Source organism: Ailuropoda melanoleuca, chromosome 15 (genome assembly GCF_002007445.2).
Source record: "Ailuropoda melanoleuca isolate Jingjing chromosome 15, ASM200744v2, whole genome shotgun sequence".
NCBI classification, from domain to species: Eukaryota; Metazoa; Chordata; class Mammalia; order Carnivora; family Ursidae; genus Ailuropoda; species Ailuropoda melanoleuca.
In genome coordinates this window covers 80,181,152-80,199,431 of record NC_048232.1, presented here as the reverse complement: position 1 = coordinate 80,199,431, position 18,280 = coordinate 80,181,152, and the positions used below count along the sequence as shown (strand labels likewise).

At 55.6% G+C, this 18,280-nt stretch overlaps 1 protein-coding gene across 2 annotated transcripts; it reads left to right on the top strand.

Moving 5' to 3' along the window:
- The first annotated feature begins 1,418 nt into the window (after positions 1–1,418).
- PVALB (parvalbumin) lies at positions 1,419–18,024 on the top strand. Of its 2 annotated transcripts, XM_002914525.4 has the most exons (5): positions 1,419–1,497; positions 2,015–2,082; positions 3,731–3,863; positions 5,064–5,173; positions 17,798–18,023. In XM_002914525.4, the coding sequence occupies exons 2-5, from the start codon at positions 2,022–2,024 to the stop codon at positions 17,824–17,826; spliced, it is 333 nt and encodes a 110-aa protein (XP_002914571.1). In that variant the 5' UTR covers positions 1,419–1,497; positions 2,015–2,021; the 3' UTR covers positions 17,827–18,023. The 2 variants fall into 2 exon arrangements, with proteins under 2 accessions (XP_002914571.1, XP_019650054.1); XM_019794495.2 differs by lacking the exon at positions 1,419–1,497 and having other exon boundaries at positions 1,981–2,082; positions 17,798–18,024.
- Positions 18,025–18,280: the final 256 nt, after the last annotated feature.

Sequence of the window (18,280 nt, the reverse complement as noted above, 5' to 3'; positions counted from 1 at the left end):
CCCAAAAACATCATCTGGTGCTCTGGCTGGGTGGACTCTGGCCCAGAGGGGGTGTCAAGCTGATGGAAGGCTTCTCTAGCAGGGAGAGATGGAGGAAGGAGGGAGGATGGGCCCGTGGTGAGGCTCCTGCCTTGCCACGGGGGTCAGTGTTCGGGCATGGTCTGCGGCTCACACGGGTGGGACTTGACAGGGCTGGGTCCTGGGCAGTGGGGAGGGGCTCCAGGGACGAGGGTCACTGAACTCCAAGGTAGCAGACCTGGGAGGGGGTCCCTCTCTGCCACTGCCATGCTGTGGGTCCTTAGGCCACTCACTGACCGTCTCTGGCCTCAGTTTCCCCACCAGTATAGCGTAAGTATCCTTCAGCCAGGGAAATAAACTCTCCAGTTAGGCCCCTGGCGTGAGCTGAGCCTGGGGCTTGAAACGAGTGCACAGGAGCCCAGCACGTCCGTGTGAGCGGCCTGGCTGGGCGCCGGGACAGCAGAGGCAGCTGAGGGGTCCGCGGAAGGCCGTGCAACAAGAAACAGCAGGTCAGGAGCTACAGCCTCTGCTCCTGGGAAGCCAGCTGGACGCCTGCGGACTGAAGGAGCTGACTCAGGGAGGGGGCAGCCCGAGCAGCTTTGTCCTAAGTTTCCAGGAAGGGCAGCCGTCCAGGGCTGAGCCGAGGGAGACAGTGTTGACAGCGAGTGTGCCGAAACTCGAGCAGCTGGTCAGCTCTCCCCAGCAGCCCACCAAGGGGTACCAGACTCAGCCCAGCCCACCTGCCTACACCTTCCGGTGGAGTCTCAAGATCCCACCACAAGGGACCCACCAACACCATCAACACAAGGGAGGGACACAGATGACCAGGGAAGGAGACGGTCCTAACCCAAGGTCACGCGGGGACTTAGCACAACCGCAGATCTAGAACCCAGGCATCCTGACTCCCCGTCCAGTGCTCCGAATACTGTAGAGGCAGCTGGTTGCAGCCTGAATCCTGGGGAGACCGTGGGAAAGAATGCAACTGGTCTCTGGCTGCCTAAGATCACGAAGTGTCACATTTCCCTGAGATGATGTTCGAGCCATAAAACCTGCCGAGCTTGTCTAGGAAGTGTGGTCTGAAGGTACCAGCCTCTCCCCAAATGTGGGTCTTCCAAGTGGGGAAAGGGTGCAAAAAGATTTCAAGGGGCCTCTCCCACCCTACCCTCTCCCAAAAGTTTTATGGGGGCAAGAGTCTGGATCCACACTATAGTCAGCTGCTCAAGAGACCAGGGAAGCCAATAGTTAGTGGAGATCTGAGAACAGTTCTTTGGAAAGTCAGCCTAGGAAAAAAAAAATGATTTCAGTGTATCCCTGGCCAGACGTGGGATGGGGCATCCGGAGAGGGCCTGCGGGGCAGCCAGACGCCTATCCTCTCCCTGCCACCTCCTCCCAGCGTCCCGTGGGTCAGGTTTCCAGACCTCAGCGCTCAGATTTTGCAGCATAAATTTGCATCCAGGACAGACAAGAGCGGAGGCTGAGGTAGGAGCGGAGACAGAATGGGAGTAAGGCCGAGGGGCCCACCAGGGTGTAGGCCTGGCCCCTGACCGTCCCGTATCCTCCCCAAAGCGGCCGGGCATCCTCCTCCTCCTGGGCACACCGACCCGAGAAGCCGCGCTGCACCCGGCTGGCGCCTCCTGCGTGCCCTTGAGGGCAGGCGAACCCTCCCGCCCCGACTGGTGACGTGGGCGCCCCATAAATTCCAGAGGTCGCCCCCTCCCCAGGCGCCCTGGCCGCGGCCCCTGGGATCCCGAGGACCCCCGGCGGGGGCGGTGCGGGAGCGGCAGCGGCAGCGGCAGCGGGTCCGCGCGCCCACCCGGCCCGGATCGCGCGGCGGGACTGAGCGGCTGGCTGCGCGCCCAGCCCCGCGCCCCCTGGCTCTGCGCCAGGCAGGCGGGCGTGCGCCCGGCGCGCAGCACTGCAGCGCTGGTCATATGAGCAGAAATGATGAGAAAAGCACTTTTTAATCTTTTCGCACTTGCTCTGCCCGCTCAAACAGTTGCAGGATGTCGATGACAGACTTGCTCAACGCGGAGGACATCAAGAAGGCAGTGGGGGCCTTTACCGGTGAGCAGCGCGCTCCCCTCCCCAGCCCTCTCCCCTATCCACCACCCTGGCCCCAGCACCCCGCGGGTCCCGCGGCTGACCAATCCTCCGGAGCGCTCCTCTGCCCAAGCATCCTGCGGGGCGCTGGCAGGACGGAGCAGGGGGCTCCTGGGCATTTCCAAACTCCTCTCGGCGGGAGTTGGCGCAGGGAGCGGGTGGGGAGGCCCCGCTCTCTGCCCGACAACCGAAACTTGCCGGTGCCAAAGGCCGGGTGGCCGCGCTGCGAGGACTCGGGGTCCCGGACAAAGGGCAAAGACCGGGGTCCAAAGCGGACCTTCCAGGTCCTTGTGGGCGCTTGATACTCCCCCTTTAAGGCACTTGGAGGGGTGCGTGTGCTCACGCCTTCTCTCCAAGCAGCCCCTTTCGGAGACCCCCGTTCAGAACGGGACTCTTCTCGGCTGGCGTTGGTTGGCTCCCCAGCAGTGCAAGCCCCTCTCTGGGGCTCAGAGCACCCCCCCACTACACCACCACAGACCGACCCCCGAGCCAGCGAATGGGGTGACCTTTCCGCAGCTGGCACTCTGCTCTGCCCAGCCCTGCGGGAGCATCTCCAGCGCCTGCAACTTCCAACCTCCGTAGGTGGCCGAGGGAGGGGAGCGACAGTCTAACCGCTCTGAGCTGCCCTGGACTTGAGCGCTTAGCTGCCTACCCGCTTCCTCTCTACTCTCACCTAGGTGGGAAAACTGAGGCTGGGAGAGGACCAAGGTCACCTAGCACAGCACAAGGGGATTAGAACTAAGGGCAAATCCAGGTCTTGGTCCCCCTCCTTAGGGTCAGAGGTGGACAGAGGAACTGTCCTTCCCCTCAGCCTTGGGCTGAGCGGAGTACATCCCCGCCCCCCGCCACACACCTGAAGTATTTTAACACCGTAGCCTTTCCCTGGTGTTCCTGAAAGGGAGCTCAGCACACAGACACTTGGGGAGGGGGCCTCCCATTTCCTTTCTGCTTGGCGTCCCCTCCTCAGGGTATGAAGAAGCTCTGGGAGGCTACCCCTTCCCAGGGGTGCGGGGACAACCCACCCACGACTCTTTGACCCACCTTGCTCCCTCTGAGAAGAAACTTAAATTGGGAGTTATTGGGGAGCCTTCCAACACTCCCCCAACGCCCACCGGAATTGATATCTGTGGCAAAGCCAGGGTTTCTGGGTCCTCCCCCTCCTCCTCCCACTGTGTGATCTTGACAGAAACTTGTCCTCCCCATGTCGGTCGATTTTCTGGCAACACAATCAGTGGCCAAGAAAAAAGGTCGACCCCCCCCCACGTTCACACCACCTCCAATTCCCCTGCCTACCCCCAGTCAGCCAGCTCCCAAAAGCCTTCATGGAACCCAGAAGTTTCTCTGCCTTCAAAGGCTACCCTGCTCTCAGTGAAGGGTGCAGTGGGGTGTGGGGGCAAGTCTACCTCTTCCACCCCTAGCTGGGTGACCTTGGGCCAAGCCCGGTCCGCTGGTCTGGGCTCCTTCAGCCCTCCCACAGAGGCGCATCCCTCGTCCCCCAGCACGCACAAGGAGCTCCTTGAACAAATGCTTGACACCCCGGTTCTCCTGCCCTTCCCGACTGCCCCTTCTTTGTCCTCATTTTAACTCGCTCCTCTCCACCCCGCCCCCACAGCTGTCGACTCCTTCGACCACAAAAAGTTCTTCCAAATGGTCGGCCTGAAGAAAAAGAGCCCGGATGACGTAAAGAAGGTGTTCCACATCCTGGATAAAGACAAGAGCGGCTTCATCGAGGAGGATGAGCTGGGGTAAACTGAGGCCTGCAGGGGCTGCCCAGCCTGAGAGGGAATGGGGGTTGGGACTCCGCTTCCGAATGCCCATCAGATCTGCCCTTCTCTCTGCGCCTTTGCAGGAGAGAGCTGTGCCTCACGGCTGTTGCCTCGGGAAGAATAAAATCGGCAGCAGAAAGTGCAACTAACTAGGTTAAATTATAGCCACTTAATATTGCTAATGGGATGATGCTACTTAATAATTAAATACACAGGAAGAGGCAGGTTTTCTGGATGCCTAATGCCCTGTGCAAGACAGGGAGCGCTAGCTTGAGTTTTCTTTCCTTGATTTTTTGTTTGCCTCCAAGGCTCCATCCACCATCCTGCAGACCCTGCCCCCCACTTCTGTACCAGTGTAGCTAAAGCAGTGTCTGGACAAGTGGGGGATGCAGAACCAATTTTGGGGTTCAGGAGTCCTGGGAACAAAGCGGAGGAGGGGAAGATTATGACTAGGAAAATGCACCTGGCTCGTATCTGCCCACCCAGGCTTATGTCACTCTTTGGCCAAGATAGCCTTGAATTTCGTCCTAACGAGAACGGGGAGGCTGTGGAGAGAGACCTTTCCATAGGGACTTCCCTATCCATCCAGTCTCACTCCAAATCATTTCTCAAGGGTACCTTTTGTCTAGAACCTTCTCCTTCTACCTACCCACACATATACATACACACACACACAGACTGACTTCTACTTGTCCTCCAGGCTTCTCCAGGAAGCCTCCCTGGCTTTCCCCCTCACTTCAGGTGGAATGGATACAACCTTTGAGCACCTTTCTCTACCCTGCTCATTGCATCCATCACCCTGTGTGGTCTCTCTCTGAGCACTCGACCTCCTCCTCATTTTTTCGGGTGGCTCCCTTCTCTGTGCCCCCGGTTTCCAGCATGCCCCCTGTGCAGAGAAGACACTTTTGCATTTGTTGGGTTGGCTGAATAAACCTCACTCCTGCCTGCGGTGAGGTCGACCTTCCGCTGAGGACGGCCTGTCCTTCCGTGCACACCCACCCGTGAAAGCCCAGCCACAGCCCGGGGCCACCTGGCCCAGCACAGCTGCACGCACGCACGCCCACGGCCAGCCGCATCTCCCAGCTGCCTGCTTCAGCTGAGCAGGGGCCAGCCCCCCATCCGGACGCCATGCCTACAAGGTGACCTCCGCCTGACTCCCTCCCCGGCTTTTCTCCCCAGGTTCATCCTCAAGGGCTTCTCCCCTGATGCCAGAGACCTGTCTGTGAAAGAAACCAAGACGCTGATGGCCGCTGGAGACAAGGATGGGGACGGCAAGATTGGGGTCGATGGTGAGTAGCCATGACCTGGGGCCGGAGCCCATTGTGGATCTTGGGATGTTTGGATGCTAAAAGCTTGGAGCTATCTCTGTCACATGATAGGGGGACGAGGGGTCCCCCCTTCCCAGGATTAGAAGGAAAAAGCAATATATTAGGTCTGAGAGCTCTATCCGTAAGCCAGGCACACACGCAAAACACCTGGTTCATTTTTTTTTCTAAATTTGAACAACCCAAAAGGATTCTTTTCTCCTCCCTACAGTGTAGGGAATCAAGGAGAATTTGGGATTTTCCCTGAACTTTGCCTGCACTTTTGCCTGGGTTCCCACCCTGGCTCTGCCCACACTTGCTGCGTAACCTTGGGCCGTCTCTGTTCTTCTCTGGGACTCAGTCTCCCAACCGTAAGTAACCTGAGGAGATAAGGCCAGCTGATCCCCAAGGACCCTGTGGGCTCTCATGTTCTCAAGTTCCAGGGATGGAAATTCCTTATCTTCTATCCTCCTCAGCATCTTGTCCTGGTGTCCTGTAACTTCGGGTTACAAAAACCTGTTTTGGCTTCACCCAAATATACCCTTCCCGCATTATAGGAGAGCCAGGAAAAACAGCCAGCCAGCAATCAGCTGAGAAGCAGGAAAATGACTATCTGGCCCTGCCTTGCTTTCCAAGCTTTTCTTTCAGAGCAGGTGAGGGGCTGGCGGTCCACCATCCCACATCCTTCTCTATTCAGAGCGAACACTCAGAGAACACACCCCAGCAGCGTTATCTTTCTTAGCATCCCAACAGCCTTGAGAATGATCTCGGTTTGCAGATGGGCAAACTGAGGCTGGGGTGCTTAGCCTGTTCAAAGAGCTAGGACGGAAGTGGGCGAGTAGGGATTTAGAATAACTCTTTCCAGAAAGCTGTGTCGCATCTCGGAATGGTCCTCCCCGTCAACCTAAGAGAAAACTGTGTACGGGTGCTTGGCCTCTGGGCTCGGATCCTTACCGCTTTCTGGCTGTGTGACTTTGGGCAACTCAGGTAACCAGTCTGGGCTTCAGTTTTCTCATCTCTGAGCTGAGGATAATGATAGTTCTTATCTCACGGGATTGTCGTGAGGATTAGATGTGTTAATGTATATAGTGTCTGGCAGAGTCAAGTGCTATATATGTGTTTGTTACCTAAATTTTTAAAAATAGGGACTCGGTTGTCTTCGTCCTTTTATATCCAGTATGTAGCCCACACCTGCCCCAGAGCGCCACTTAGTAAACATCCATTGCCTGAGGGTAAAGACCAGCCCCCCATGTTCTGCTTCCTCTCTGCCCTTCCCCAGCTACGACCTTGGTCCGGGTGCCTCTCTACCCCCAGTTCCATGCAGGGCAAATGAGGTGCGCAGTTTAATCCTAAGACCCACTTGGGCTCATTGTGAAAATTGAGTGGCTATCAACACAAAATTGCTCTGGGAAAGTGAAAAGGATTCTGAACGTGGGTGTAGTTTTATTAAAGTTTTACGCCCGAGACCAAAATGGAGAAACTCCAGCAAGGTCAGACGCAGCCAGTCGCCTGGCCTTCCAGGGCCAGCTGTCTGCCCTGCGGCTGGGAAGGAGGGAGGTGGTTTTAAAGGAGCCAGAGCAGAAAGTGTTGGAGAGAACTGGGTGGCTGTCTTGGCGTTTCTGGGGAGTGGCGAGTGGCACATCTCCCCACGCCCCCTCCTCACCAATCCACTGAGACAGCTCCACCCGGGACCAGCGTTCCCACCAGGACCCCATCCCAAACCTCCAGATCCACTTCCCATTTTTATCTGCAGCCACTAAGACACAGCCTGGAAGCTGTAGGCGGGGTCTTCATGGTTCCTGCTCCCAAGCAACTTATAAGATAAAGAAAAACCAGGCCAGATCCTAGGCTGCTTCCCTCCCTCCCTGCCCATCTCCTATCTTAAAGAGCTAACTCAACTCTTCCAACAGATCCAACAGACGTTTACTGAGTAGCAAGCCTGTGCCAGGCTGTCAGGGAGGTAAAGATGAATTCGACCCTCCTCCCAGAGGCACTGTTTCCTGGCTGGGTGCCCCAGAGCAGCGGCTCAGCAACTCTGAGCCCCAGTTGCTCATCGATAAACGGGGCATGACAACACATGGCTCCCTGGCACCTAGGAGGATTCCATGACCTGCTGCGTGTTGAGCGCAGCGCCCAGCACATTGCAAGCACTCAGCAAACAGAGGCTACGATACTATTTCTATTCTAGCTGCAAGTTGCTTACAGTTCTATGTATCTGTACACAAAGGAACGGCAATACCGGGGAGGCGCGGAGGAGCCTTCTGGAGAGGGAGAGACAGTGGTGTGGAGGCTTATGGGAGGCTGGGGACAGGAAGCCACTGCCTGGAGTAGGGGGTGGGGTGTTCCTGGGAGAGCTCGGGCAAAGCGTTGGTTTCAGCAAAGGCACAAGGCTGGGAGGTGTAGGGATGTCTAGGAAGGGGCAAGAAGGTTGTTTTGTTGGGGGTGGGAAGAGAGAGAGAATTGTTAGCAGGGTGGTAACGTGTGTCGAACCCAAGCATCACCTACAACAGAGGATGGAGGGGCAGGTGCAGAAAGAGCAGCGCCAGTGCCCGAGGGCCACTGGATAAAAACCCAGCTCTGTCTGCCAGTGCAGTCCCAGCTCAGGCCGACCTGGTGAAGGTCTGGGGGTCAGCGCAGAACGAAACAGAGTGGGGCAGGAGAAGAAATGGGGGCAGTGAGAACAGATCCCCTGAGGCAGCGGGGCCCTACATGGTGGACCTTTAAGTTTGAGGATGGAAGATGCAGATGCCTCCCCTCCCCATCTCCACGCCAAACATGGTACTTTTTCTGGAAGGTGCCAGGAAGGATGGGGGTGATGATGCCCAATCGGCAATGAGATGGGAGGCAGAGGGCTTTGCAGGCCCCCGGGAGGTTCTGTTTCAGGCACTCAGCTTTCCTGCCGCTTTCCTCTAAAGGCAAAGTGTTCTGAGCCCTGCCGATCCGCAGGAGGATGCTTTCTACTCCCGGTGGGACCTGAGGCAAGTCACGGAACCCCCTCTGGCCTTCAGGTGCCGATCTTTACAATCAGGAGTCAGATCACTAGCCAGTCACTGGGGTCCCTGCCAGATCTGGGACTCCGTGGATGCCCCGGGGAATAGACCACTAGGCAGAGGACCAGCTGAGCCTGTGCCACCTCGAATAGTGACGGCAGTATCATCTACCTTCACGGAGTACTCACTGTGTGTCAGGCACTGTGCTTAGCATTTTGCTCCCCTAATCTTCCTAGCTGTCTCTGAGGTGGATGCTATTATCATCCTCATTTTATCGCCGAGGCTCGGAGAGGCTAGGGGTTTGCCTAAACTTTGAGTCTCGGTAGAGGCAGGGTCAGGACCTGACTTTACGTCTGCGGGATCCAATCACATGCCCTGTGCTGCGTGCTCGGCTCATTCACGGAGTCCAGTGAGCATCTGCCCTAAGATGATTTTATTTACGACTTATTGCTTGCTTCTCTCTCCCCCACTGCAATGCCAGCTCTACAAAAGCAGGAACTCCGTTTTGTTCCGTTCCGACCCCACCACCTAGAGTAGGGCCTCGCACACAGTAGGGGCAACAAGGAAAGTTTGCTGAATGAGTGAGTGAGTGAATGAATGAATGAATACATGGGCGGCTCTGGGGGTGCAGTGATGAGGAAGAGTGGTGTGTAGGGAGAGGTCTGCAGGCAAAGGCTGGAGACCAGTGGGGGCTGGGGACTTGCATGCAGCAGGTGCTGGGAGATTCTAGAAGCAGGACTACCTTCATCTCCCACTGTTTGCCCTCTCAAGGTGAGTGATGCTTACCAGGTCCTTGAGGACCCCAGATGGAAGGGAGGGGATAGAAAGACAAAGTTCTAATAATAACCCGTTGCGTTTCCATCTCTGGGGCAACTACTTCCAGGAAGCTCAGACTTTTATAGATGTGGTCGATTGATTCTTGAAGTCCACCCTTGAGAGGCTGGTGCAGAGTTGGTAAAGGAGAGTTTTAAGGCAGAAAAGGAGAGAGAAGCTGGACAGAAGGTGGTGGAAGGTGGTCCCAAACCCAGCCACAGTTGCAAAACTCAGGCACCAACAGCAGGCGAGCCTGCTAAGGGAGAGGCTCCTTCTCAAGTGTCTGCCCTTCACATCGGTGGGTCTCCAACGGAGCCAACGTCAGAATCGCTGGAGGGCTTTTCACAGCACAGTTGGCTGTGCCCGAAACCCAGTTTCTGATTCCTTAGGTGTGGAGTGGGGCCCAAGTGTGCGCGTTTCCTCCAAGTTCCCCGGTGGGGCTGACGCTCCAGGGACCAAACCCTGAGAAGCACTGCCTTACCATAACCCTGGAAGGGAGGTGCCATCACCCTTCCCTTCTACCGGTGAGGACACCAAGGCCCTGAGGGGTTTAAGTGTCCAGAGTCCGTCGGTCACAAAGCCAGGACGGAGGCTCAGAGGTCCGGCCAGGAACCCCCCCGCCCCCGCCTCTCACACAGATGGGTCCCCGGCCCGGGCTGTCCGCTTGCAGTGCCTGCCCACGTGGAACGTGCAGGCTGACAGGACGAGCGGCTACCACCGTGTGGCACGTCCTGTGTGCCGGGCGCTGCCCCCGGCCTTAGCTGCTAGAGCTCGTGCAGCCCGACGACGGCTCCACGAGATACGCCCTCACTGTGCAGACATGCAACCTGAGACTCCGGGAAGCGGGGCGGCTTGCCCAGCATCACGCGGCTAATCGGCATCCGGGCCTCTCCAAACCCTGACGCTCTGACTCCACATATCTGCTGTTCCCCCACCGGCCGTGGACGAGATCTGCACACCCTGTATACACACGTGCGTGCGCGCACACACACTCTCTCACACACACTCGCTCACATGTGCACACTCTCATAACACTCACACTCTCAGTCTCTCATACACACACACACACTCGCTCACACGTGCACTCTCATAACACTCACACAGTCTCACACACTCTCATACACACGCTCTTACACACAATCTCACACACACTCACACACAATATCTCATACACACACATTCTCTCTCACACATACACACTCACACACGCTCTCATACACACATGCTCACACTCGTGCACACTCATAACACTCTCACACACACTCTCATACACACACTTTCACGCCCACATTCACACGCACTCTCTCTCTTACACACACACACACATACAGAATCCTTGTTACAGGTTCCCTGAAACGTGATCCCAGTGATGGGTCCTGTTTCCAACGCTTCCGGCCTACTCCTGCCCTAGAGCCTCTGGTTTGCTTTTTGCTTCTGTTGCTGAAAAATGTAGGCCTAATTATCACTGGACCACTGCGGTCTTCTCCACTCACGTGTCTTGAGGCATTTGCCCTTTCTACTTCCTTCTGGAGAAGTCTGTTCTCTTTTATCCCTAAGCAGCCCATTTAACATGGCAGGCGGGTGGAAGGGACCGAGTGAGCCCTTGGGCCGCAACAGCTGAAGTCAGGCTGGAACTCCAACCCGCAGAATGCAGGAACGCGTGCTGCCAAGTGGTGTGGTCGGCCAAGCCCCCTTCTCTCCCTGGGCAACCCCCTCCTCATGCCAAAGTGGGAACAAAAATGCCCACCTCAGAGGGTTGTTGCTTACATTAAGTGAGTGTTCTGGAAATGATTCCTTTCCTCCTATTTTCTATGTGTGCTTTCTCTCGGAAGCCACCTTGAAACCCTTGTGGAATACCAGTTCTCGAAGGAAAGGGAAAGGGAAAGGGGGTCTAAGATGGGAGGACAGTGACAGGGACCCCAGGAGAGGACATCCAGCCCTCCAGCCCCTGTGGGATTTGGTCTCCGGGGAAGGCAGGACGAGCCCATCCGGGCCAGCCGCCGTCCTGGTGGCAGAGCCCTAAGGTGTACAGCGTTTTGTCCCATCTCCCGGCATCTTCACACCGGCCCCATGAGGTCAGGGGGACAGAGTCTGTGATCCCCACTGAGAGTTGTGGCAACTGAGGCCCGGTGGGTGCTGTCCCAGAGTCACCCAGAAATCCCTGGCGGAAGAGAACCCGTGTCTCCTGACACTGCCACTCCCTCCACCGGGCTTCTTGGAGACATTCGGGTTATAAACGGTTTCTGGGCTTAGCAAGATGCTTGCTTTAATTCGCAAGTGGACGGCCGCTCCCTGACTCCATCCTTGAGTGGAGCTAGAGGAGATGAAGCAAAGGGAGAGGAAGCATCACTCCTTATAGAGTTGTCCTCTGGTGAGGAGCAGTGGGGAGGGCGGTAAGAAAACATCCCCTCTCCACTGATCCCTCTCCTGCTTCCGTGGGTCAGGGCGTGAGTCAGAACTCCAGCCTCTGAGAGAGAGAGAGAGAGACGCACCCCATGTGAGCCACCCCTGAGTTAGAATCTTCCTGGCTGAGTGACTCGCAGCCTCAGTTTCCCTGTTGGTAAAACGGGACACAAGAGCCAGCGCAGATGGAGCGGGATGACACCCAGGGCAGCGCCTTGCACAGGGCGAGCCCCCAGGACGGTTTATGCCACTCCTCGTGGCCGTCTGGCTTGACCCCAAATAACCCTGCCTCCCGTTCTCTGGGGTGGGAAAGTGATCCCTGCTTGCAATACCAATTTATAGGAAACCCAGCCCAGGAGCTATTTAGAGGCGAGGTGATAAACCAGGGGGCCGGTGCCGCCATCCTGGTCATCGCGACAGAGGGAAGGGGAGAGGCTTCCAAGCGCTGACTCAAGGTCTGTCTCAGTTTCACTTGGGGCTGTCAGCATGGGCTAGTCTCACCTGTCAATACCTTCTAAATTTGTCCAATCCCCACGGCACTGGGACTGGGACAGACCTAATTAAGCTAATTTCAGCTTCCTGTGGGTAGGGGGGAACTGAGCCCTCCCATCCTCTGACCCTCTCCACCCCACCCCAGGGGTCCCTTCAAGAGCCAGGGTGGGACTCCGGGTCCCTCGAATAGCCACGGTGAGACTTAACTTAGTTGCGCTCCCTCTGTGTGCCGGGCACCCCCGTGCCAGGAGCTTCTCATCCAGTTACCTCGTGTGGTCCTCACCAGAGCCCTATCCCCATTTGACAGACGTGGAAGCTGAGGGCCAGAGGCTGAGTTCCCACGGATGGGCACGCTGGAGGTGGGACCCTAACTCGATGGGATCGGTGGTGCTGGAAACTTGGGGCAGGTCAGCAGCCTGCTCTTTAGGCCGCCCTCCCCCGCCCTCTGCCACTCGCATCCTCCCTGTCTTTGTCTAAGGATTTCTGTGGACATTCCAAAGCTCCAACCTGTGTCCGATGGAGAGGAGCTCCAAGGGAGGGGAGCGAACACTTACAGATGAGACATCTCTCTGCATTTGTCCATTCTGCCTTCCCAACAGCTGAGCAAGCAGACATTATCACACCCCTTTTCCAAGTGAGAGTAAAGTGGGGAGCGAAGCCCACCCAGCCAGGAAGCGAAGGAACAAGAATCAGACCCAGCTCCAGGTGCCGGGCGGGGACAGGAAATGGTGGGGGATAAGCCCCACACCAGACAGCAAACATCATGGTGCTGTTTGCCAGGCGTTCGCTTGTTCTGTGCCGGGCAGCAGCCAGGCATTTCATAAGCTTGGTTTACGGTGGCGGGAACTATAGAAGCATCTCGATAACAACAGCTACCAAATGCTGAGTGTTGGCTACATGATGGGCCTGTGACAACAGCTTTAGTGTGGGGTCCTCTGAATGAGCCAGAGAGTTCCATTTTATAGATGGGGAAACTGAGGCATGGTGAGATGAAGTATCTCTAGTCCAAGGTCATGGAAGCAAAAATGGGAGTTGGGAGCTGACTCCCAGAGCCCTTGCTCCAAGCTCTGTGGGAGAGCTGGAAAGGCATCTTCCAGACCTGACATTGCACAGAGGAGAAAAGCAAGAGCCGGAGGGGTGAGCAGGAGGCAGAGCCAAGGTCAGAGCCCCTCCCCGTTCCCCATCCCAGCATCCTAGCACCAAATCAGTGGACCTAGACTTTGCAGGATTTTGCATGTTTGCTCATTTGTTTTTCTTTAAGGAGAAACCTGAACATTTTAGAGGAGACCTTTTTTTTTTTTTTTTTTTTGTAAGAGGGCTGTTTGTTAATTGGCTGATTGCTAAGAGCTCTGCCCAGGGGCACATACAAAAGGTCCAGAAGAGCTGACCCCTGCCCTCAATTTGTCTACAAAATGCCCTGCTCCTGCTTCTGGGAGGATAAAATTAGAATGCAGTGTTCTCTGCAAAAATCCAGGGCATGTGGCCTTTGTGACATCCTGGCTCCTTCAGAGTAGATCCCAGGATGGGCAGAGGGGCCTGTTTTCAGAGGCTTTTGAACACCCCATAGGTCCAAGATACCTCCAGTCAGGCTCCAAAACCCTGACCTTCCACCCCTGGAGTGTCCCTTGGTTGGCATTCCCTGGTCCCCTTCGCACTGACAGCACCAAATGCCAGCCAGGGTGTAGGTGGTAAACTGGCTCTTTGCTGATGAGCAGCCCGGGGACCCGTGATTTCTAGGGTGAGGGTTAGGGAGGTCAGTGCAGGTCGGGAAACTGTAAGGACCAACTTTCCCTCTTGACTTGCACCCGAGCTGGGATGCCAGCCCAATCAGGAATGGCCTCTGCACAGGCCTGCAGGGGGAGCACCTGAGACCACTGGCCAATCCGGCCTCTGCCTCTTATTTTCTGCATGACCTTGACCCTTCACCTCTCCAGGCCTCCGTTTCTCCATCTACAAAATGGGAATCGCCCCGCTGACCGCCCAATGTGAGAATTATATGAGGCAAGTTGGAATTTGTTGAACCCCATGGAGGACTCATGAGCGAGCCATGCATCCATCCGTCCGTCCGTCCATCCATTTGGCATTTGTTTATTAGGACTGCTATATGCCATGTTCTACTCTATTGCTAGGAGAGCGGTGAACAAGTCAGGGCTCCCTGCCCTCCCGGGGTTTAAATTCTAGTAGGGGGAGACCAACAAAAAGAAGTAAGTCCATAAAAAAGCTCATTTCAGAGAGTGCTGAGTACCACGAAGTAAATAAAACAGGGCTAACATGACAGAGTCATGGGGGGTGGAGATATCTGAGCTGGCTCATGGGTCACTCCACACCTAGGTCAAATAGGTCAGAAAGCTCCTAGGTGAAGAAGGGAGCCTGAAAGCAGGAGCTTGACTCACGTCTGCCGTGTGATCTTGGGCAAGCTACTTAACCCTTGGGTCTCAGTTTCCCCACGTGTAAAATGCAGACAAAAGCATCTCTCCCGTGGAGTAGTCGTGAGAATTTAATGAGGTTATATATATAATATGTATTATATATATAATGTATATAATGCTTCCTGTTTGGCATTCAATAAACAAGAATTCTGAAATTCTATAAAAACGGACAGTATTGATCAGAGACAGCTCAGAAGGACCACCTGGCTCTCCGAGGTGCCGCAGGGTCACAGGAGCTGCTGGCTGAGGAAGCGGACCCTTTGACCCCGGCCCAGGGGAGGGATTTTTGGAGTATTTGGTGTTTGGGCTCCATCCCTGGCCCTCGCTGTTCACCACTCAGCCTGCAGCTCCGTGAGAGTTCAGGACCAGCTGGAGGACCCTCTCTCTCTCCCACCTCGACTCGATACCTAGGTCCCCACATCCAGGTCACTTGCCTTTCCTGTCCTCGGGGACAGCCTGGGGACAGGAGAGGGTGGTGTCCACTTCCCAGCTCACACCCAGGAAGAGGAGGAGCCCGGGGACGACATGTCCCTCTGCCTGGCAGGGATCCCACCAGTGATTCCCATGGTGGGAGCCTGTGTTTGGTTTGGTTGATGTTAGTTTGTTCGCTTTTTTATTTGGAAATTAGGCTCGCTTTACAGAAGAGCTGTAACAGTAGCACGGCGGGTTCCGTACACCCCACGCACAGCGTCCCCCAGGGCTAACATTTCACGGGACCGCGGCACAGGATGAAAACTAAGAGGTCGCACAGGGTGGGGGGGGGTCATATGTGCTTCATACAAAGTCTGCGGAAGGCGGTGCTCATCTCAAGGAGCCTGGTCCTTCTGGCGCCCTTTCTGAGGCCACTTCACATTCTGTTTTCACTGGTCTCTCCCAGGGAATCGGTACTGCCCCTCCCTTCGCTGCCCTGACAGACACCTTAACCCACAGCCAGAGAGACATGTTTCCCAGCAAACATGCCAGGAGGGGCCTGAGACCCGAACTCTCAATCCTTTCTAGATGCAATGGGGACTTACCTGGGGCCCATGCTCTTGGGCAGGCTGGGGACACAGCTTCTCAGAGACGCATCACGGCAGAGGGTGGCAAACTTCTTCTTGTCCTCTCTGGTCTCCTGGAGAGAAAAACAACAGGGAAGACATTTCCTGGGCCCCCTTGACTCCAAAGAAAGGTCTCGGAAGCCCTGTGACTGCCATGGCAAGGACCCTGCTTTTGGGAGGACATGGAGAACAGGGGCAGAGGAACTCATAGGGGGGATGGGGGGAGCCGAGGACCTCCTGTACACCAGCATCTCGCTTCTGACTATCTCCCAACTCAAGAAGCTGCGTTGACTTTTCTACCCTTTATGGATGATGACAGTGAGGCTCAGAGAGGCCAGGTGCTTTGAGGTCACACAGCCCGTACGCAGCCGGCCAAACTTGGGGCCCAGGCCTCTTCGCGGCACTAGCCCTATCACGCAAGACACCAGCCCAGCATGGCTACTGGGTCCTTCCCAATTCCACTCCCTTGTTTCCTGCCTTCTGAGCCTGCCCCATGAAAAGCCACTGCCTCTGGTCCCTTCCCCACCACCTGCTTTCTCCCGTGGGAATCCTGCATCCTCTCACGGGACTCTATCAGAAGCCACTTTCCCTCTGAAGTTTTGCTGATGCCTTAGGTAGAGATCACCTCTTCTCCCTGTGACAGCGAAGTCTCTGGGCCTTCCATCCATTCACAAACACGCGTGGCCCCTCAGTGTCAGGCTTGGAGACAGGTGGTGGTGAGATGGAGCGGGAAAGAAGGGGCATGGGCTTCCTCCAGAGAGAGAGATGGTCATGTTCCAGTGTGGGGGGGGCAGATAACAAATGAATCAGCAAGAACATACTCAAAAGTATTTCAAGAGTGGTAAGTGCTGTGCAGAGAATAAAAACTGGTGACAGCAAAGAGGATCATAGTAGGGGAGGGTCACTACTGTCAGCAGAGTGGTCAGAGAAGGCCCCAGGAGGAGTGACATCTGAGCTGGGACCTGGTGAGCGAGAAAAAGGTAGCCGTGGAAAGTCTGAGAACACAGCAGGTGCAAAGATCCTGAGGTGGAAATGCCCTCAGCACGCTTGAGATTCAGACAAAAGGCCAGCGGCATGGAGCCTGTCCTGCCAAGTACTGTTTCTTCCCTGACCAGACCAGAAACTCCTTCAGGGCAGAGATCATCTTCAGCTCCCCCGTGTCTCCCCTTACCTGGCTGGGGCCATCCCTCTGTTCATTTAGGTGGAGTTGCATCTAGTAGAGTGACCCTGGATCTCCCCCTAGTGCTGACACCAATCCCTGACATCAATTAATATTCAGTGAAGTGGGGCAGGTGGGGCAGGTGGGGCAGGTGAGCCCACTATGGCCTCAAAGGGAAGCCCTGTGGAGAGACCTGGACCGCAGGGCTTGAGTCCCAGCTGAGCCCCTTATGACCCCGGAGGCTCGGAAAAGTCACTTCTCCTCTCTGGGCCTTGGTTTCCCCTTCTGTAAAAAGGGACTAGCTCCCAGTTTCCTGAATGATGGTCAAGATTAAATGAGGAGCTGTGTGAGACAGGGCCCAGCTCATTCTGAGCACCTGCATACCCTCACCCGTCTGACCCGCGTGGAGATGTCACCCGCTCAGGTCTCCTCCAGAGTCTTGCTCAGCCCCCCGAGTAGGAAGAGCACGCAGTGTGTCTTGAACCAAGCTGCTCCCCAGAATCGCCTTTGAACAACTAGAAGAACTCCTCCCTTACCCGAGGCCTCCTAAATCAGAAATCCTAGGGCAAGGGCCTGGCAATGTGTCTTCTTGGATTCTGCCGGTGATTCTGGTGGCGGGCAGCTGGGGAACGACTGGACAAGGAGCTAAGGAAGAGCTCTGGGTCCCAAGAGGCTCAGCCAGACCCGGGTCTGAACCCTGGCTCTGCTCCTTACTAGACGTGTGACCTTGTAAAGACTGCTGGACTCGGAGCCTCAGCTTCCTCATCTGTAAAATGGGAATAATGATGATGTGCGCATCATAGGGTCATTGTCAGACGAGAGCTTGAATGTCAAGGGCTTAGAATAGCTGCTGGTATGTGGTAAACATTCAGATGATTGCTGCTCTTATCCCTGTAGTTATTATCAGGAACTTGCAGGTGGCATGACATCATGAAGCAAAAGAGACGGCAGGCTCATTAAGAGTAACTTATCTGGACGAGCACGGAGGAGTGTATGAAGCGGTATATGGAGTCACTATGTTGTGCACCTAAAAGGAACGTAACACTGTATGTTCGCTACATTGGAATTAAAATGTTTAAAAAGTAAAACAAAAAAGAGAGATAGTAGGCTTCCCATTTCCCAGTCATTCATTCATTCATTCCCACACTCACTCATTCCATCACTCTCGGTCTGCTGCAGATGGGAGAACCAACGGGAGGCACCATGTGGGACCCAGCGGTCAGGCCGTGGCGAGTCCTCCCACACGGTCCACCTCTGACTCACCTCTCTGTCCTCTTCTTTTGCAGAATTCTCCTCTCTGGTGGCCGAAAGCTAAGAGGGCTCTGAGCGCCCCGGGTCTTCCACCCCTCTGCCCCAAACACCCAATCTCAGCCCCTCTTGCCGCCTCCCTGCGTTTCTGTTCAGTGTGTTCATGTTATTTTTTACTCCCCCCACCCCGGTCCCCTGTGGCCCTCAAATGACATCATTCTTCTGAAAAATGCTGGAGAAACAATAAAGGCTGAACCAGTCAGATCCTGCTGCTCTGGAGCCCCCGGGCTTGGTGGGGCGTGGAGCCTGCCTTGGCTTTGCAGACAAACCTGCGCAGGGGTGGGGCAGGAATTAGACGGAAAGATAGGATGGGAGGGAAATTTCCTGAGCCCTCCTCTGCCTGGGGTCCTGAGAATTGTACTCTGTATGGGTTGCCCATTAATCCTTGAAACCACCCATAAGTTAGGTGATGAAACTCCCATTTTACAGATGCAGAAACTAAGTCTTAGAGAGGAAAGTGA

Bases quoted from the DNA above. Each gene is read 5' to 3' on its own strand.
- PVALB (XM_019794495.2), top strand. From the start codon at position 2,022: ATGTCGATGACAGACTTGCTCAACGCGGAGGACATCAAGAAGGCAGTG. The intron at 2,083-3,730 runs GTGAGCAGCGCG...CCGCCCCCACAG, and splicing joins GGCAGTGGGGGCCTTTACCG to CTGTCGACTCCTTCGACCAC. The intron at 3,864-5,063 runs GTAAACTGAGGC...TTTTCTCCCCAG, and splicing joins ATCGAGGAGGATGAGCTGGG to GTTCATCCTCAAGGGCTTCT.